This window comes from Theropithecus gelada, chromosome 18, assembly GCF_003255815.1.
Source record: "Theropithecus gelada isolate Dixy chromosome 18, Tgel_1.0, whole genome shotgun sequence".
NCBI lineage: Eukaryota > Metazoa > Chordata > Mammalia > Primates > Cercopithecidae > Theropithecus > Theropithecus gelada.
The window spans coordinates 10,611,689-10,627,787 of NC_037686.1; the positions used below are offsets into that span (position 1 = coordinate 10,611,689).

General features: G+C 43.9%; 1 protein-coding gene and 1 pseudogene across 1 annotated transcript in view; one reads left to right on the forward strand and one right to left on the reverse strand.

The window, feature by feature from the left end:
- The window catches only part of SMCHD1 (structural maintenance of chromosomes flexible hinge domain containing 1), a 161,862-nt gene extending 152,132 nt beyond the window's left edge, over positions 1-9,730 (reverse strand). The window contains exon 1 of the mRNA XM_025365383.1: positions 9,183-9,730. Within this exon, the coding sequence (XP_025221168.1) occupies positions 9,183-9,368 (186 nt within the window). The 5' untranslated portion in view covers positions 9,369-9,730. The remainder of the gene's footprint in view (positions 1-9,182) is intronic.
- Positions 9,731-11,736: 2,006 nt separating this feature from the next.
- Positions 11,737-12,989, forward strand: LOC112611717 (annotated as a pseudogene).
- The last annotated feature ends 3,110 nt before the right edge of the window (positions 12,990-16,099 follow it).

Below are 16,099 nucleotides of genomic sequence, written 5' to 3' on the forward strand. Positions count from 1 at the left end.
GTGGTGATATCCCCTTTATCATTTTTAATTGCGTCGATTTGATTCTTCTCTCTTTTCTTCTTTATTAGTCTTGCTAGTGGTCTGTCAATTTTGTTGATCTTTTCAAAAAACCAACTCCTGGATTCATTGATTTTTTGGAGGGTTTTTTGTGTCTCTATCTCCTTCAGTTCTGCTCTGATCTTAGTTATTTCTTGCCTTCTGCTAGCTTTGGAATATGTTTGCTCTTGCTTCTCTAGTTCTTTTAATTGCGATGTTAGAGTGTCAATTTTAGATCTTTCCTGCTTTCTCTTGTGGGCATTTAGTGCTATAAATTTCCCTCTACACACTGCTTTAAATGTGTCCCAGAGATTCTGGTATGTTGTATCTTTGTTCTCATTGGTTTCAAAGAACATCTTTATTTCTGCCTTCATTTCGTTATGTACCCAGTAGTCATTCAGGAGCAGGTTGTTCAGTTTCCATGTAGTTGAGCGGTTTTGATTGAGTTTCTTAGTCCTGAGTTCTAGTTTGATTGCACTGTGGTCTGAGAGACAGTTTGTTATAATTTCTGTTCTTGTACATTTGCTGAGGAGTGCTTTACTTCCAATTACGTGGTCAATTTTGGAATAAGTACGATGTGGTGCTGAGAAGAATGTATATTCTGTTGATTTGGGGTGGAGAGTTCTATAGATGTCTATTAGGTCTGCTTGCTGCAGAGATGAGTTCAATTCCTGGATATCCTTGTTAACTTTCTGTCTCGTTGATCTGTCTAATGTTGACAGTGGAGTGTTGAAGTCTCCCATGATTATTGTATGGGAGTCGAAGTCTCTTTGTAAGTCTCTAAGGACTTGCTTTATGAATCTGGGTGCTCCTGTATTGGGTGCATATATATTTAGGATAGTTAGCTCTTCCTGTTGAATTGATCCCTTTACCATTATGTAATGGCCTTCTTTGTCTCTTTTGATCTTTGATGGTTTAAAGTCTGTTTTATCAGAGACTAGGATTGCAACCCCTGCTTTTTTTTGTTCTCCATTTGCTTGGTAAATCTTCCTCCATCCCTTTATTTTGAGCCTATGTATGTCTCTGCGTGTGAGATGGGTCTCCTGAATACAGCAGACTGATGGGTCTTGACTCTTTATCCAGTTTGCCAGTCTGTGTCTTTTAACTGGAGCATTTAGTCCATTTACATTTAAGGTTAAGATTGTTATGTGTGAACTTGATCCTGCCATTATGATATTAACTGGTTATTTTGCTCGTTAGTTGATGCAGTTTCTTCCTAGCCTCGATGGTCTTTACATTTTGGCATGTTTTTGCAATGGCTGGTACCGGTTGTTCCTTTCCATGTTGAGTGCTTCCTTCAGGGTCTCTTGTAAGGCAGGCCTGGTGGTGACAAAATCTCTAAGCATTTGCTTCTCTGTAAAGGATTTTATTTCTCCTTCACTTATGAAACTTAGTTTGGCTGGATATGAAATTCTGGGTTGAAAATTCTTTTCTTTAAGAATGTTGAATATTGGCCCCCACTCTCTTCTGGCTTGGAGAGTTTCTGCCGAGAGATCTGCTGTTAGTCTGATGGGCTTCCCTTTGTGGGTAACCCGACCTTTCTCTCTGGCTGCCCTTAAGATTTTTTCCTTCATTTCAACTTTGGTGAATCTGGCAATTATGTGTCTTGGAGTTGCTCTTCTCGAGGAGTATCTTTGTGGCGTTCTCTGTATTTCCTGGATTTGAATGTTGGCCTGCCCTACTAGGTTGGGGAAGTTCTCCTGGATGATATCCTGAAGAGTGTTTTCCAACTTGGTTCCATTTTCCCCCTCACTTTCAGGCACCCCAATCAGACGGAGATTTGGTCTTTTTACATAATCCCATACTTCTTGCAGGCTTTGTTCATTTCTTTTTCTTCTTTTTTCTTTTGGTTTCTCTTCTCGCTTCATTTCATTCATTTGATCCTCAATCGCTGATACTCTTTCTTCCAGTTGATCGAGTCGGTTACTGAAGCTTGTGCATTTGTCACGTATTTCTCGTGTCATGGTTTTCATCTCTTTCATTTCGTTTAGGACCTTCTCTGCATTAATTACTCTAGCCGTCAATTCTTCCACTTTTTTTTCAAGATTTTTAGTTTCTTTGCGCTGGGTACGTAATTCCTCCTTTAGCTCTGAGAAATTTGATGGACTGAAGCCTTCTTCTCTCATCTCGTCAAAGTCATTCTCCGTCCAGCTTTGATCCGTTGCTGGCGATGAGCTGCGCTCCTTTGCCGGGGGAGATGTGCTCTTATTTTTTGAATTTCCAGCTTTTCTGCCCTGCTTTTTCCCCATCTTTGTGGTTTTATCTGCCTCTGGTCTTTGATGATGGTGATGTACTGATGGGGTTTTGGTGTAGGTGTCCTTCCTGTTTGATAGTTTTCCTTCTAACAGTCAGGACCCTCAGCTGTAGGTCTGTTGGAGATTGCTTGAGGTCCACTCCAGACCCTGTTTGCCTGGGTATCAGCAGCAGAGGCTGCAGAAGATAGAATATTTCTGAACAGCAAGTGTACCTGTCTGATTCTTGCTTTGGAAGCTTCCTCTCAGGGGTGTACTCCACCCTGTGAGGTGTGGGGTGTCAGACTGCCCCTAGTGGGGGATGTCTCCCAGTTAGGCTACTCAGGGGTCAGGGACCCACTTGAGCAGGCAGTCTGTCCCTTCTCAGATCTCAACCTCCGTGTTGGGAGATCCACTGCTCTCTTCAAAGCTGTCAGACAGAGTCGTTTGCGTCTGCAGAGGTTTCTGCTGCTTTTTTGTTGTTGTTGTTGTTGTTGTTGTGTAGCTGTGCCCTGTCCCCAGAGGTGGAGTCTACAGAGACAGGCAGGTTTCCTTGTGCTGCTGTGAGCTCCACCCAGTTGGAGCTTCCCAGCAGCTTTGTTTACCTACTTAGGCCTCAGCAATGGCGGCGCCCCTCCCCCAGCCTCGCTGCTGCCTTGCTGGTAGATCACAGACTGCTGTGCTAGCAATGAGGGAGGCTCCGTGGGCGTGGGACCCTCCCGGCCAGGTGTGGGATATGATCTCCTGGTGTGCCTGTTTGCTTAAAGCGCAATATTGGGGTGGGAGTTACCCGATTTTCCAGGTGTTGTGTGTCTCAGTTCCCCTGGCTAGGAAAAGGGATTCCCTTCCCCCTTGCGCTTCCCAGGTGAGGCAATGCCTCGCCCTGCTTCAGCTCTCGCTGGTCGGGCTGCAGCAGCTGACCAGCACCGATCGTCCGGCACTCCCCAGTGAGATGAACCCAGTACCTCAGTTGAAAATGCAGAAATCACCGGTCTTCTGTGTCGCTCCCGCTGGGAGTTGGAGACTGGAGCTGTTCCTATTCGGCCATCTTGCTCCGCCCCCCGACAATGGTGTATTTTTTAATTCATTACTACTTTTTTATTTCTATGATGTCCCAATTTTTTTTTGTTTGTTTGTTTTTTTTGGGTTTGTTGTTGTTGTTGTCACTGTTGTTGAGACGGAGTCTCGCTCTGTTGCCCAGACTAGAGTGCAATGGCACGATCTCAGCTCACTGCAAGCTCCGCCTCCCAGGTTCACACCATTCTCCTGCCTCAGCCTCTCAAGTAGCTGGGACTACAGGCGTGCACCACCACACTTGGCTAATTTTTGTATTTTTAGTAGAGACAGAGTTTCACCATGTTGGTCAGGCTGGTCTCAAACTCCTGACCTCAGGTGATCCGCCTGCCTCAGCCTCCCAAAGTGCTGGGATTAGAGTCGTGAGCCACCAGGCCTGGCCAATGTCCCACTTGTTATATCATATAATTACGCATCCTGCAGAACAAAATGTGCTTTTATAGGTACTGAAAAACTATGTGCAAATAAATGATTTTTTTAAGACCTATGTTCACCTACAAAGTATTTCTAATTATTCCATATAATCCCACATAAGTCTAATTTTTTTTTAATTTTTTAATGTTTGAGTACTTTTCTAGGATAATTGCACATAATAGTTCATTTAGCCTTCACTAACTACATAGAAGACTCCCCCTATTTCCCAGCTGTCAAATTATCTACAGATAGGAATGCTAGCACCTTATTCTCTTCTTCAAACATTGACAACTGTGTTATCATTCCTGACCATCTAATTGTATCCAGTTTTGCCTGTATTTTCATGCACTGGACCAAAGAGTTCATTTTCTTCTGATTTTTAATTCACATTAAAAACCCACAGATTTTTAATCCATAAAAACCCACAGATTTTTAGTCTATAAATCTATTATTATTCAATTAAGACACATAAAATATCTTTTTTTTTTTTTTAAGTTCCTGGATATATGTGCAGAACATACAGGTTTGTTACACAGATATACATGTGCCATGGTGGTTTGCCGCATCTATCAACCCATTATCTAGGTTTTAAGCCCCACATGCTTTAGGTATTTGTCCTAATGCTCTCCCTCCCCTTGCCTCCTACTCTACAACAGGTCCTGGTGTGTGATGTTCCCCTCCCTATGTCCATGTGTTCTCATTGTTCAACTCCCACTTAAGAGAGAGAACACGCAGTGTTTGGTTTGCTGTTCCTGTGTTAGTTTGCTGAGAATGATGGCTTCCAGCTTCATCCATGTTCCTGCAAAGGACATGATCTCATTTCTTTTTATGGCTGCATAGTATTCCATGGTGTCTATGTGCTACATTATCTTTATCCAGTTGATCATCAAAAGGCATTTGGGTTGGTTCCAAGTCTTTACTATTGTAAATAGTGCGGCAATAAACTTTAAAATTAATCCATAATAAAAATACATGGTTTTTAATCCACATCAAAAATCCACATTAAATATCCATGGATTTTTCATCCGTATTAAATATCCATGGATTTTTCACGGGGCACAGTGGCTCATGCCTGTAATCCCAGCACTTTGGGAGGCCAAGGTGGGTGGATCACCTGAAGTCAGGAGTTCCAGACCACCCTGGCCAACATGGTAAAACCCCATCTCTACTAAAAACACAAAAATTAGCTGGGCATGACAGCTGGTGCCTGTAATCCCAGCTATTCGGGAGGCTGAAGCAGGAGAATCGCCTGAACTTGGGAGGCGGAGGTTACAGTAAGCCAAGATTGCACCATTGCACTCCAGCCTGGGTGACAAGAGCAAAACTCCATCTCAAAAAAAAAAAACATGGATTTTTAATATATAAATCTATTATTATTTAATTAAGACACACAAACTATTAGTTTTCCCTGCCTCATCTATAAAAATTATTTCTTGAATTCACAATTTTTCTAAGTATTTTATTATTGTTTGTTTGTTTTTTGAGACAGAGTCTCGCTCTGCCACCCAGACTAGAGTGCAGTGGTGTGTTCTCGGCTCACTGCAACTTCCGACTCCCGGGTTCCAGTGATTCTCCCTGCCTTAGCCTCTCAAGTAGCTGGGATTACAGGCACCCGCCACCAGATCCAGCTAGTTTTTGTATTTTTAGTAGAGACGGGGTTTCACCATGTTGGCCAGGCTGATCTCTAATTCCTGACCTCAGGTGATCCGCCCGCCTCGGCCTCCCAAAGTGTTGGGATTACAGGCGTAAGCCACCATGCCAGCCCCAATGTCTCTTAAATATTTAAGGACCAACTGACTTGCAGTGTGTAAAATGATTACCTACCAAAATGATCAGTTAATTTTATTTTAAAAATTATTTTCTTTCACTATCTCTGAACAACAGGTAATTTTCATCCATGGATTAGTCAGAAACTACATACCTCAATTAGCATTGCTCTGAAACTCTGCAAACTAGCCAGCTTTTAATGTGGCTCCATTATATTTCGTTCCCCTACTATGGCACTTGCTACGCAATTGTTTTTTGCTTTTTTTTTTTTCCCAAAATATCAGGTTTATTGTAGAAACTGATGAGTAAATCTTACATTAAAATACAAAGCACCTAAAATATAGCCGCAAAACAAAAAACACTGGAGCCACACAAAGGAAAAAGTAGACAACTTCTTCAAATGGGTGGTGGGGGGATATGCACACATGGGGCTTAATATCTGGGCATATTTAAGGACTAACCAAATGAGTCATCTTCTAATCGTTGATTCTGCAAGGCCATAAGGGCTCAAGTGAGTCAACAGCTGCTTATCAGAGGTCTAAGGGCTTCTTGCAGATTTGTCCTTTCCATTTCTTCCCTCTCCTTTTCCATGAGGTGAACTTTATTCAAATAACAATTTAGAGCCCGGCATGGTGGCTCACACCTGTAATCCCAGGACTTTGGGAGGCCAAGGCAGGTGGATCACCTGAGGTCAGGAGTTCAAGATCAGCTTGGCCAACGTGGCAAAACCCCATCTCTACTAAAAGTATAAAAATTAGCCAGGCGGGGTGGCAGGCACCTGTAGTCCCAGCTACTCAGGAGGCCGAGGCAGGAGAATCACTTGAACCTGGGAGACAGAGGTTGCAGTGAGCCAAGATGGCGCCACCGCACTCCAGCACGGGTGAGAGCGAGACTCTGTCTCAAAAAAAATAAATAAATAAATAACAGTTTAGGATCATCCATAATAGTGCCTGACACTACAAACATTTATTGGTTTAATTTACATTTTAACAAAAACTTTAGTATATTATTTTGTCTCTTCCCCTAAGGACAAAAGCGATGATTCTAATAAAGAGTGTGGAGTAGTAAAAAAGAAGAAAAGAAAAAAAAAAAAAAAAATATATATATATATATATATATATATATGCACTTTGGAATCAAATTGACCTAAATTCCAAACCCAGTTTCACTGCTTGTTGACCATGTAATCTCAGATTATTAATTCAATGACTTAATTCAATTCTTCGAGTACGTAATGGAGACAAAGTTATGGGATCAGAGGCGTAATCTAATAATGCTTAAAAGAAGTCTAACAACAAAAAAGTTAGCCTTCCCAGCCTTCTTTTTTCTTACTAGTTGGTTCCTCTGATTTTTAACTAAATTTAAAATGTTTTCTAGCAGGATAAAGTGGGAGGAAGGAGGAAAATAATTAGTTAAAAGAAATATTTTCCTTCGTTTTCCAGTTGAAATATTGAAGGAAGGAATAAATACATCTGTTCCCTACAACAAAGAATGCCATTTGAGGAGTATAACAGAACGAACAGGGGTACTGGGTTTGAATACTAACTTGAGTTTTACTATCTGAGTAATGAGTCACCATCTCCAAGACTGTGTTTATACTTCTGTAATAATAGGCCACTTATACTTCCTCTATTTATCTAAGAGTTACCGAGACATCTTACAAGAAAAAAGAGGGAAATAGTGCATTTCTAGAGGAAGGGTAAAGTAGCAAAACATTTTTAAAAAGCAATTTTAAAATACGAAACAAGAGCTTTAAAGATGTGTCTCATCTTTGATCCAGTTCTAAGATTTCAAACTAACCAAGCAATAATAAAGACATAAAAGGCTATGTATTAAAAGACGTTTTTCCGCCGGGTGCAGGGGCTCACACCAGTAATCCCAGCACTTCGGCTCACGCCAGGAATCCCAGCACTTCGGGAGGCAGGTGGACCTCTTGAGCCCATGAGGTCGAGACGAGCCTGGGCAACACAGCAAAAACCCCGTATGTACGAAAAATACGAAAAAAAAAAAAATAGCTGGGCGTGGTGGCTACTTGGGAGACTGAGGTGGGAGGATCACCTGAGCCCGGGCATATCTGAGCCTGGGAAAATATTCATTATAGCTAAAATGAATTAGTTAAAAAAAATTAAAAGTAATGTAAACTTCAACAGAAAGGAGAGATTTGGTTACGTAAATAGTGGTAGCAAATGGACTATTTCAAATTTTGACTTGAAGACCTACATTAAAAGACACTTCTGACACTATTAAGTGAAAAAAATAAAGAATATAAAACACATATTTTAGTAATTTAAAAAATGGAGTGTGAAGGAGGAGGAAGGCTGAGAAGAGTACTCTCAGGTGCTAAGAGTAGTCATACAGCAGTTTTACAGCGAGTAAAATATTTACTTTCTCCCCCCCTTCCATATTTTCTTTACTGATATTTTTACAATAAACATAATAAACGTAAAAAGTTTCCCTTTTTTAGAATGGTTCTGAATACAAAGCATTCAACAAAAAAGAGCATTCATTCACCTTTCAAACACAAAGGGAATCTACTACATTCAGGCACAGAATTAACTTGAGTGGATAGGTTTTTGTCTTCATTCATTTATCCATTCTAATCTGGGCATTTACAATGTGGCAGGCACAGTTCTAGACGCTGGGACTACAGCTGTGAACAAAAGAAAGGCCTTAGGTCCCAAATCGTTTTCATTCTACGGATCATAATTTCAATTATTTCAGCAACCATACAGTTATATGGTCTAGAACATTTCTAAACTTATCAGCCTCAAGACAAAACACCGCTTCAAAGTTCTTTTTTTTCCTTGGAAGCTAAGTGTTCTTAACAGCTTAAAAAGGGACCTCATGTGGTTAATTCAGAGCATGACAATATTCCTTCTTCAAAGCTCAGGCAATGCCACCACCTCATATCTATAAAGTACATCACAGTTTAAAGCAGATTTCCCTACACGTTGATTTTTAAAGCAAACCAATACACGGGGTAGATACGTTCTCTGGTGTCCCGCAGTCACCCACACCAACCTCTGACTCGGTTTAGGAATTCCAAAGGGTTAGGGCTCAGCACATCAGAAGGCCAGCTCTACCTGCAGAGCTGACTTGGACAAGTGTCTCCGTGCGGAAGGATTCCCCTCCACCCCCAGAAGGACCTGCAACCTTGACAGGGCAACCCGGGGACACCCCGCATCATCTAACGAACTCGGGGGAGATCGACTCCAGGAATTTCACAACTTCTCACCGTCGCAACACTCACAGCAGAGCCCCTGGGTGTTAACTCCCTTCTCTCGTTTTAAAAAAGTTACAAAGTAAAAACAGCCACCAACGGCTTTCCCCGGACTGCAGGGTCGCGATCGGGCTAAGCGCGCCCAGGGCCCACACACGCTGAGGTCTCAGGCCGGGGCCGCAAGGCCTCCCGTGGAAGGAGCGGAGGCAGAGGGAAGGCCACGGAGGAGCCGGCTCTGCACTCCGAGGCCCGGGCCAGGGCCCGCCCGACGCGTCCGGCCACCAGGTCACGGACATGGCGGGCACCTGGGAGGGAGAAGCCAAGGCCGCAGGACCAGGACCGGGTGACAGGTTTATTGCCCTCGGTGAGCAAGTTGAGTTTCGCGTCACCCTCCCACCCCCAAGTCTACACGCACATCCCTTCCTCGCCCCTTCGCGTACCTGACACACAGAGGCGCGAAATCCCGCGTAGTCCGAGCGCTCCCCGACCTGCAGAGACCGGTCCCCGAGCTCGGACTCCTTTTCGCGCCGGTCAAACAAGTACACCGTCCTGTGGCCGACGCCTCCGCCATCCTCCTTAGTCCCCACAGAGGCCCCGCCGGGCCCGCCGCCGTCCGCCGCTGCCATATTGGGGAGAAGGAGAAAAGACAGCGACGCTGGCCGCCGCCAGGCTCAGGGCTGAGGTGCGCGCTCCGCGCGGCGCCTCAGCTCCAGCTCCCAGGGCGGCTCGAGGCCTCGGCCCGGCGCGCTGCAGCTCCTCCTCAGCGGCGGCGGCCGAGCAGCGGCAGGCGCGAGGATCACCCGGGAACCGATTCAAACGCGCTCCTGCCCGTGCACCACGTCACTTCCGCGCCCCGCCACTCCTGAGGAGAAGGGGACGCGCGGCGCGCTCCTCACCGGGCCCGGGCCCAGCGCCTATCGCCGCCTACGCGAGCCTCCCGGTGCGACCTGCGACCAGAGCCGCCGCCGGGACTGTGGCGCAGGAGGAAGAGGGGTGGCGGGTGGCGGGCGGCAGCGAGGGGGCGGAGCGAATCCCGCAGGCCGCGCGGGCAGGGGCGGGGCTTCTCCGCGCGCGCGCGCGCGCGCGCGCCCGGGGCCCGCCTCCTCGGTCCTCGCGGAGTTGGAGGGAGGCTGAGTCCTTCGCGGGCGCCTGCGCCCTGCGGGTTGTCCTCAGAAGCCGAGCCTGGAGAGCAGGGCTCGGGGGCAGCGGGGGAATCTCCCGAAGAGCTATGTTCTTTCGGCGGAAAGGGCCCCGCTGGCTTCCCGCCTCGCCATGATCCTGACTGAGCTTATAGGTGTCGAGCTCGCGGCGCCGCGCCGGCTGGCTAAGCTCTCTGCGGCTGGGTCGCGTGGACGCGGTGGCGGGAAGCTTCAGGCCCGCGGTACTCGCCGGGTGCAGAGTCCCCCGAAGCGAGCACCGCGAAGCTGGTCCGTGAGAACGTCAGAAGGGCACTCTGTGACGTCACAGCGTCCCCGCCCGCACCCTCTGGGGTCTCTGGAGCGCCGACGGCATTCGGGGTACGGGGGTGACTCCAGTGCCCTAGTTTTCTCGCTACCTGCGCTTCGCGGTCTCCCACGTACCTGTAAATTGTGAAAGAATCCACGCCACAGTTACTGGGGTTAAATTAGATCTTCGCAAAATTCATAAGGCCTAATGCGTTTTCAATAAAAGCCTTTAATCGTCATTACTGGGCAACGTTTCTTTAACTATCCTTATCATGGGCAGGTAGTGCCCTAACTCAACAAATAAAATGCCATTGTTAGAAGATTAGGTTTACTCTCCAATTCTTAGAAGTCGTGACTATTGTATACTTGAGACTGATATGTAAATTCAGAAACCCAAAGGTTTCTGGGTTTTTCAAATCTCAGAATATAAGCCTGGATAATAGTGCGTTTTCTGTTTTACTAGGTTTGCTAAAACCTTGTATGGACAGACTTACAAAGTGTTATGTTAGAAACCTAGATTTACTTGTTGATGTCAAGACGTTTCAGGGTCGTGGCGTATGTATGTATAATTGACTACACATATGCTAGAGGTAGACACCAATTGGAACGAAATTGTGAAGGCGTGTTTGGGGAACATAAATCGTTTGGCTAAAAGTGGGGAAAACTGAGCGGTAGATGGTGGAAGATAAAATTGGAAAGACATAAATTGTGGCCAAATGATGTTTATGTTCCTTGAGGTGGAGGAAGAGAAAAAAGTAATCCCGGATTCTAATGGGATTTCTTTGAAGTCTGATGTTTTATTTACCTTTCAAATTCATGCGAATGTCTCTTTCTATTCCTTTATATAGCGGTGTTTGAGTTAAATGACTCAAAGAAAAACACAGATTGTTTTTCTAATTCTTAGTTAATGGGTAAGATGAATTGCCTCTCTACTTCAGCAAATTGAGATTAGAGCTGGAGGTTCGTCATCAGGGCAATTTCTCATTTCTCTGTAATACCAAATTATACAAGCACACCTCTTTCATGTCTTTAGAAGAGATTTCAGGATCATCTCTTAAGAGATTTTTTTTTTTTAATGGTGCCAGAGAAGTGTACTGCAGTATTATGGGCAGCTCTTAGTGGTAACATTGATGTCTTATCTTGTTGAGAGATCGAGTCTGAATCAGTTTATTAATGGCAGTATGGCATCACTTTTGTTCTCAGAATATCAAACAATTTTTTTATCAAAGAAAGATGATGAGTTTATTTATTTAATTTTCATCACAAGTAAATAAAAGTGTTTGAAATGACCCAGTTCCTTAATTAGTTCTCTTCAATTGACTCTTAATTTTTATTTTAATTAGCTATCTTTCTACAGAGTAAAATATTTAAGTGGCCTTGTATCATTTATTGCTACATAACAAACTTCCCCCAAATTTAGTGGTCCCTGAAGAAGTTCCCCATTCCCTTCCTCCTTGGATTTAGCTCAAGCGTCAGTCAGGCAGCACAGACCCAGACCAGGTGCAGCTCAGAGGTGGTGAACAATGGCTCTTCATGTCTGCAATTAAAAATGGCCTCCAGTAAAACTACAGTCGTCCTTTGGTATCCTTGTGAAATTGGTTTCTAGACCAGGACCCCCATGGATAGGAAAATCCAAGGCTGCTCAAGTCCCTCATATAAAATGGTGAAGTATTTGCATACAACCTACAGACATTCTCCTGCATACTTTAAATCATGTCTAGATTACTTATAATACCTAATACAATATAAATGCTATGTAAATGGGTTGTTATACTGTATTGTTTTTCATTTGTATTTTTTTGTTGTTTTATTGTGATTTTAAAATATGTTCTATCCTCAGTTGATAGAATCCAGGCAGGCGGAACCTAAGGATACTGAGGGCCACAGTACATTGCAAAAAAAGGAAAAAAAAAAAAAAAAAAAAAAGGGACAAAAGACTTAATGGAAAAGGTGTAAAAGCTGATGGAGCAGAGCCTGAGGATTTTATGGTGGAAAAAGTACTACACCAAGGTGTGGTGAATGGGAAGGTAGAATATTCCCTGAAACGGAATGGATTTACACTTGCTGACAATAATTGAGAACCTGAAGAAAACTTAGATTTTCCTAAGTTAATGGAACTATTTCTTTTTTTTTTTTTTTTTTTTTTTTTTTTTGAGACGGAGTCTCACTCTGTCGCCCAGGCTGGAGTGCAGTGGCCGGATCTCAGCTCACTGCAAGCTCCGCCCCCCGGGTTTACGCCATTCTCCTGCCTCAGCCTCCCGAGTAGCTGGGACTACCGGCGCCCACCACCTCGCCCGACTAGTTTTTTTTTTTGTATTTTTTAGTAGAGACGGGGTTTCACCGGGTTAGCCAGGATGGTCTCGATCTCCTGACCTCGTGATCCGCCCGTCTCGGCCTCCCAAAGTGCTGGGATTACAGGCTTGAGCCACCGCGCCCGGCCGAACTATTTCTTAATCCTCAAAAAAACTGGTAAAGGAAAAGATAGTACAAAAAGAAAATCTTTATCCGATAGTGAATCTGATGACAGCAGATGAAAGGGATGCTACTGAAAAACCAGGAGACTCTTGATCCTAAGCAAACAATTGGTGCCACAGACTGCAGTGAAGAATTAATGTTTCCAACAGAATGGAAAGATTCCGATGAGGCCGAGGTGGTGCTGGCAAAGAGGCAAACACGAAGTGTCCTCAAATTGCAAATTATTTTTATGAAGAGAGACTAACTTGGCATTCCTGTCCAGAAGATGAAACTCAAAAATTGTTGCACTGCAGTATACTGCCATATAGTGTGTGTGTGCGTGTGTAAAACCTAGGTCTTGATTTTCTTATTAGTGTGAAATATTCTATTTTTTAAAAAAATAGAGATAGAGTCTCACTATGTTGCCCAGGTTGGTCTCAAACTCTGGGCTCAAGTGATCCTCCTGCCTTGGCTTCCCAAAAGTGCTGGGACTACAGATATGAGCCACCGTGCCCAGCCAGCTGTTTTCTAATGAAATCTATTTTCTACTTCAAAATCTTGTTTTGAAGTAGAATCGAGAGAGTTTTTGGGGTTTATTTGTTTTGGGGATTTGTTGGGGGTTTTTCATCAATAGCACTTGTTACTTTTGAACATGTAGAAAAAAGCTTTCTGTAGCTGCTTTGTTTACCAGAAGAGAATATTTGATTCCATGGTATATTATTTCCTCTGCATTGGAGAACAGCTTTTCTAAATGTTGGGAACATTTTCCATAATCGTTACTCAATCATAACTTGTGTTTAACCTATAATGCCTAAAGCTATTCTGAATTTTTGTTTGTTTGTGTATATGTAAATACATACATACATAGTTGTGGTTTTGTTTTTTACATGACCTAAGAAATGGCATTTCACAATCATGGGTAAATTCAAGTTTTCTTCTGGAATGCCATCATTCTAAGCAGCCCAAGGAATAGATCACCTTAAGTTAAAATTTTTCCTAAAGCCACAATGTTTCAAATTGAATAATTTGTAATTAATTGGCCAAGTTAAATGCAATGTAAACAATTTAAATTGTACAATTTAAAGAAGCCAAATCAGAGCCGGGTGTGGTGGCTCACGCCTGTAATCCCAGCGCTTTGGGAGGCCAGGCAGGCTGATCACCTGAGGTCGGGAGTTCAACACCAGCCTGACCAACATGGAGAAACCCCATCTCCCCTAAAAATACTAAATTAGCCGGGCATGGTGGTGCATGCCTGTAATCTTAGCTACTTGGGAGGCTGAGGCAGGAGAACTACTTGAACCCCGGAGGCAGAGGTTGCGGTGAACTGAGATCACACCATTGCACTCTAGGCTGGGCAATAAGAGCAAAACTCCTTCTCAAAAAAAGGAAGCCAAGTCGGAGTCTATAATGTCTACAGCTATAGTCATATAAAAGCAACAGTTTATTTGCAAAACCTTCTAAAAGGAGAAATTTTATCACCAACAACCTCCCTACTCAGATGAGGAAACCAGACAGATACTGATGTGGCTTTTTTTTTTTTTTTTTTTAGACGGTCTTGTAATGTTGCCAAGACTGGTGTGCTATGGTACAGTTATAGCTAACTGCAGCCTTGAACTCCTGGGTTCAAGCAATCCTTCCGCCTCAGCCTCCCAAGTAGCTAGGACTACAGGCACATGCCACCACACCCAGCTAATTTTAAAATTTCTTTGTAGAGATAGGGTCTTGCTTTCTTTTCCAAGCTGCTCTTGAACTGTCGGCCTTGAGCGACTCTCCCACCTCAGCTTCCCAAAGTGCTGGGATTGCAGACATAAACTACCACTCTCAGTCCCGTACTGGTGTGTTTTAATTAGTCAAGCAAGGCTTAGCTAAGTGGGCATTTAAAGACTCCTTCTGAAGAGCCATTTCTTTACAAACAGTTGAAAATCTTATGCTATATTGGCCAAAAGGTCATAATTCATGGAATGTCTTTGTTCATGAAACTAAATAGATGGTTAGAGATGTTGCTGTTTAAGACCTGGTGGCATACATGGGTGAACAATTGCAATGTAAACTCTTGACTTGCATGCTTTTTCTTTACCTCAACCCATTGATTACATGTAGGCTCAATCATTTCACTATTTAGGTTACTGGTTCAGAAGAAGCCAGGAAAAACAATAACACTATAGTAATAAGAATGTTGCCTGACTGTGTATTGCTTACTTTCTTGTAGATACTGCTGAATAGCGATCAATACGTAGCTTTATATTTTTAAAAATAAATGACTTAGTGGCTTAAATAGGAATCATTTATTTGCTTGTGATCGACAATTTGGGCTAAGCTCAGCTGAACAGATCTTCTGCTGGCCTCACTTGAGATCACTTCAGCTTCAGTCAGCTGGTAGCTTCACCAAGGCTGGATGGCTCACAATGGCCTCACTCACATGGCTGGCAGCTGAGGCTGTTGGTTAGAGCGCCTCAATTTTCCTCTAGTAGGCATCTTTAATAGCATAGCTTGGTTTCTTACTTGGTTGTCACAGCATTCCAAAAGAAAAGGCTCCAGTGTGCAAGTGCTTACGGAAGCTCTGCTTGCATTACATTTTCTTTCTTTCTTTCTTTCTTTTTTTTTTTTTTTTGAGACAGAGTCCCACTGTGTCACCCAGGCTGGAGTGCAGTGCGCAGTCTCGGCTCACTGCAGCCCCTGTCTCCTGAGTTCAAACAATTCTTCCACCTCAGCCTCCTTAGTAGCTGAGAGTATAGGTGTGTGCCACCATGCCGGGCTAATTTTTGTATTTTTAGTAGAGATGAGAGTTCACTACGTTGGCCAGGCTGGTCTCCAACTCCGATCCACCCGCTTCAGCCTCCCAAAATGCTGGGATTACAGGTGTGAGCCACTGCACCCAGTCTGCATCACGTTTTCTTTCTTTTTTTTTTTTTTTTTTGATTGATATGAAGTCTCACTCTTGTCCCCAGGCTGGAGTATAATGGCATGATCTCCGCTCACTGCAACCTCCACCTCCTGGGTTCAAGTGATTCTCCTGCCTCAGCCTCCCTAGTAGCTGGGATTACAGGTGTGTGCCACCATGCCTGGCTAATTTTTGTGTTTTTAGTAGAGACAGGGTTTTACCATGTTGGCCAGGCAGGTCTCGAACTCCTGACCTCAGGTGATCCGCCTGCCTCGGCCTCCCAAAGTGTTGGGATTACAGGTGTGAGCCACTGTGCCTGGCCTACATTTTCTAATGTCCCACTAGCCAAAGCTAGTCATGCAGCCAAACCCCTGTGTCATCCACTCCCACAACAGAGGTAGGCTTACAAAAATCCCGATAGGGAGCATAGCGCTGTATCTGTATGTTGAAATGAGACGAGTTTGAAAAAGTATTGCAGATATATGGTAGCTGGCAAAAAGAAGGAAAATAAAAAGCAGTCTTGTTAGGATTTGCTGATGAGATTAAGTTTCCCCTAAATAAAAATACCTAGAAAATT